This window comes from Wyeomyia smithii, unplaced genomic scaffold (assembly GCF_029784165.1).
Source record: "Wyeomyia smithii strain HCP4-BCI-WySm-NY-G18 unplaced genomic scaffold, ASM2978416v1 HiC_scaffold_159, whole genome shotgun sequence".
Lineage (NCBI taxonomy): Eukaryota > Metazoa > Arthropoda > Insecta > Diptera > Culicidae > Wyeomyia > Wyeomyia smithii.
In genome coordinates this window covers 1-5,000 of record NW_026599045.1, presented here as the reverse complement: position 1 = coordinate 5,000, position 5,000 = coordinate 1, and the positions used below count along the sequence as shown (strand labels likewise).

At 48.6% G+C, this 5,000-nt stretch overlaps 1 protein-coding gene across 1 annotated transcript; it reads left to right on the top strand.

Annotated features, from left to right (window-relative positions):
• Positions 1-3,272: 3,272 nt before the first annotated feature.
• On the top strand, positions 3,273-4,104 carry LOC129733698 (serine protease grass-like; the record flags this gene model as incomplete). The annotated part of the gene is made up of 3 exons (XM_055695245.1): positions 3,273-3,666; positions 3,724-3,923; positions 3,987-4,104. Coding segments are annotated over 3 exons (692 nt in total), but the record flags the coding sequence as incomplete, so codon positions are not given.
• Positions 4,105-5,000: the final 896 nt, after the last annotated feature.

The window sequence follows — 5,000 nt, the reverse complement described above, 5'->3', positions numbered from 1 at the left end:
TTGCCCCACGGATTCGTATTGGCACTCGCGCATAGCCTATCGAAGCAGGCCCTTTTGCTCGCCTTTATCGCACTTTTAAGCGCCGATCTTGCAGATCCGAATACTACACGGCGCTCTACCCTCTGTGCATCGGTACGTGCACGTTGCAACATCCGTCTTGCACGGAGGCACGCGCTACGGAGGTCCGCTATCGCGTCGGTCCACCAGTATACCGGTGACTTACCATTCCTAGGTTGGCGGGTCCTAGGCATGGTGGCGTCGCACGCCCGCGATAATGTGGCAACTAATTGGTCAGCACTCGGGCGGAGCCAACTGCCCCCCTCGCGCTCTCTTCTCATTGCTTCTGCAAATACCTCGGCATCGAAATGCGATGTCTTCCACCCGCGGACGGTCGGAGTATTGGCTCTACCCGTCGCCTGCCGCCTCACGTTCTGGACTACGCTATAGCAGACCGACTGGTGGTCACTATAGGTGTAGCCATCGTCTACCCTCCAGTTCACGATCAGTCCTGGGCTGGAGAACGTCACGTCGATGATCGACTCCGCACCATTTCTGCTGAATGTACACTTGGTTCCAACGTTGGCCAGATCTAGGTTGAGCTTTGCCAAAGCTTCCAACAAGATCTGACTCCTCCGGTTCGTGCGGCGGCTTCCCCACTCAACAGCCCAAGCGTTGAAGTCGCCCGCCACTACTAAGGGTGTTAGTCCCGTCAGCTCCATAGATAACAAATCGACCATCTGGGTGAACCTTTCGATAGACCAACGCGGCAGAGCATAACAACTGCAGTAGAACACTCCGTCCACCTTGGCAACCGCGTATCCTTCATTTGAGGTTGACACAACCTCCTGAACCGGGAACTTGCTGGTCGTGCATATGGCCGCCGTACTGGGCTTATCTGCAACCCAATTACCGTTTCCGGGAGGAATGCAGTAGGGGTCCGATACGATTGCGATGTCCGACCGCGACTCAGACGCTGCTTGGTATAGCAGCTGCTGTGCCGCATAGCAATGGTTCAGGTTCAATTGTGTCACCCTCACGCCCGTGGTTTCGTGGCCGCCTTACCGGCTGGGCACCGTGGGCCTCCCATAAAGTGCTTGGCGTCCCGTTTTCCAGTACATACCAAGCACTTGGGAGGCTCCCCGCAGTCTTTAGCTTTATGGCCAGCACCACCACAACGCCTACATAACTGGCTCCTATCGGGCCCCTTGCAGGTCCAGGACTTGTGTCCTCGAAAACACCTGAAGCAAACGTCCGGCTGCTGGAGTATGCTCAGGGGACATACTGACCAGCCAACCTTAAGTTTGGCTGTCTTCAGGGCCAGAGTTGCATCGGCCGATGCAAGCCGGAAAGTGGCCACCTGGGTCCCCGCTGGACCCTTTCGGAGGCGAATTACCTCAGTGGCTACTTCCACTTCGCACTTCTCCTTGAGGGCCTGTGCAATATCGCACCTCTCGGTGATTTCATCCAGGTTTTTGAGCTGGAGAGTCACCTCTGAGGTGAGTGCCCGAATTTGCACATCTTTCCCGAGGACCTGCTCGGCTACCATCTTGTAGGCAGCGCCCTTGTTTTTAGCATCCTTACGGAGCTCAAGGATCATCTCGCCGGTGCGAGAACGACGGATGGTCCGCACATCCGCTCCCAGATCCTTGAGCTGGGTTTCGCCTCTCATTTTCTTCAAGACTTCGGAGTACTTGGACCCCTCCGTCTTGAGTATGAGGGCGTCGCCCCTGCTTCGCGCCTTCTTTCCCATTTTTGGACGATTTGTCGCCTTCTCGTCGTTGCGCTTGCTGTCTTTTTGGCGCTTCCTTCCTCCCACGGTAACCCAAGGGTTTCCCGTAGCTGCCACTTCGGCAGACTTTTCGGCGGACTTGGAGGCCGTTGGTGTGCTATCTCACGGGCTTAGCACAACCAACCGTTTCTTGCTGTTCTCGGGGGCTTCCCCCGGAGACTGCCTTGCTCTTTTTGCGGCTGAACCGGAGGCGCAAACCGCTGCAAACATGCAGGTGTCCGTTTGGACCGACTTCGTCGCCCTTCCGGTCACCTCCGTTGCATTCTTCTCTGCAGCCACCGCTCTTGCCTTGAGCTCGGCGTGCTCCTTCTTCGCAGCATCGACGGAGGACCGAAGCATGTAGAGAGCTTGCTTCAGGTACTTCTTCGTGTTGGTGCGACTTTTCGCAAACTCGATTATGGCATCGAGCTGCTCCGACAGCGCTACTACCTTCGGTAGCGTGTCTCGCTGTCTTCCGACCGCCTTTATCAACAGTGGACCAGCCACTGCGATGTCTTGCGTCGATCCGGTAGGCGTACTGCCTTTGCCGTCTTCGCAGGCGTCCTTTACTGCATCCATCTCCGCCTTTCTCGGCGGAGACCTCTGGATGCCTCCTCGTGCAAACGGGTTTTTTAACCCATCTGCGCCCAATTGTTGATCTTCATTATTACTGTTCATTTTTGTTAAGTGGGTCCCCCTTCCAGCCGCTATCCTTATCCATACTGGAGTGGTCGCCTATCTGGTCCCATGGTAGTCTATGCCGAAGCAGTGAGGCCATGACTAGGGGCGGCTGCCATAGCGCCTTATGAGCAACTATGACACCCCCGACCGGCGCAAGTCAGGAAAGGACATCTGATCCCACTCCTGCCCGGTTCCCACCGGGCAATGAATTTGGAACGTACTGGAAGGCCTGCCAGGTTTTACGGGACGGAGACCCCTTCACTGGTTGTTGTCTCGCCGTTTCAAGCCGTTGTCACACGACCTTACTAAGGGAGCTCGGCGCAGGTGCCAGCCCAGAATCGTGGTACGAAAACGAAGTCCGACTCTTATCATATGGCGTTGCGACCAGTTACCGTAATTGGGAACTTACTGGCATCAATCCCAATGGGCGAATTAGTGCATTTGGGTGGTGGGAGCGGCACTATTCGCTCCGTCAGAGCTGCTTCCGGATAATGTGGCTTTTGTGAGAATTCGGCGGCCCAATGCCTGAGTCTCACCACAACCTAGGCTAGCTCTCGCTGATGGTCCGGGACTGCGTTCTTGCAGTTAGCACTTCCGTGGCCTACGGTAATCGCCAAATACCGACCCGTGGTGGCATACAGCTCTGCCAATATATATATATATATATATATATATATATATATATATATATATATATATATATATATATATATATATATATATATATATATATATATATATATATATATATATATATATATATATATATATATATATATATATTTCTGGTTAGATGCTCCCTGCATTACACCTTCACATGAAGATGGACTATGCGTTGCAATCCAGCGCTGCCAAAATATCTACGAAATTGTGCAGAGTCCAAACCCGCCTTCGAAAAACCATGCTAACTATATTAGGAATGCGGCATGCAATATACCGGGAGTAGAGCGTAGCATTTGCTGTCAACTGGAGGAGGTGGCTCCAGAAGTAAAGAGTTCAGATCAAGCGATAAATCTGCTACCATCTGATTGCGGTCAGTCATCTTCTGATCGAATCGCTAACGGTAAAGATACACAAGTATTTGACTATCCTTGGATGGCTTTACTAAGATACAACAAAAATGGAGAGCTCGTTGATTTATGTGGTGGATCGTTAATCAGTAACCGGTACGTCCTGACTGCGGCACATTGTTGGAAAAATTCTTCCTCACTGAAGATGTAAGTATAATACTTCACCCCGATACCTAACGCCCAAAAAATCCAATAACGTTGCAGAGATCATGTCCGTTTAGGAGAGCACACCAGAAATCAGGAAAAAGATTGTATTGACTGCGATGAGGGGGAAGAAACAGAGTGCGCTGAACCGGTCGAAGATTATCAGATTGAGTCATCGATAACCCATCCGAAATACAATCGCCGCGAATTCAGTAACGATATCGCACTGATACGGTTGGCTCGCATCGTGGAATTCAAAGGTTTTGATCAGAAGTTCAGTGCTGAAAAATTGTAGGTGGATAAATTTTTTTCGTCCTTTCCAGATCATATTCGGCCGATTTGTCTACCAACTAGTCCTGAACTGCGATCGAAGCAATTGGATAAGTACATTGTGACCGGTTGGGGATTAACTGAAAAATGAGTTGGGTCGGAGGTTTTTCTGGAGACTCTAGTTTCTCATGTTGACAACGATTATTGTGAGGAGAAACTAACTCAGTTTTTTCGTGAATTAGAGCTTAGCGATAAGCAAATGTGCGCCAGGGTCGAATCGCTAACGAGCACGTTCAGGGAAGATTCAGGCGGACCGCTTGGTTTCTACACCGAGTATAACAACCAGTCTCGTTTCGTACAATTCGGGGTAGTCAACGCTGGGTTGGATTCGTGTGGTGAAGATTACATCCCAGAAATCTACTGCCGAGTGGGCAGCTATATGGACTGGATTTTGGATAATCTTAAGCCATAAATTTTGTCCCGAAATGTTGTCTAACTGTTGAATTTGTTCAATACTCTAATGATTACTCTTTAATGCTCTAATGATCAAAGGTAATATATTTTCAATTATATATTTTTCCAGTGGTACAAATAATAAACTTACAAGAATAAGTTAACTGTTCCCTCTTGCACACAACAACCGTATCGTATATCCTTTTAAGCCTCACGTTTCCTTCTGCCTTTTCGTTCCACTTCTGTTTAAATTTTAGCTCTAATTAGGTATATAATTTTTGTTGTGTTTCTAACTACTTAAAATTTTTCCTTATTTATTTACTCATGTATATTTTTTTCTATTTTCACTTTAGCCACCAAAGTGTCATCTTGGACTTTTCGCTTCAAGAGCACCTCAAAACGAAACGCTTATTTATAATTCTTGAACTAATAATATTATATTAACTTTTAATCCTTATAATACTCGTTACTGATAAACCCATGTAGTCCAATAAATTGATTGGAAAAAATAGCTTTCTAATTTAATGTAAATAAACTTCCCTTTCTCGCAATTGATAACTTGTTATGATTCGCAAATTTGGTTTCTCACCGGCTACGAACTGACAGATGATCCA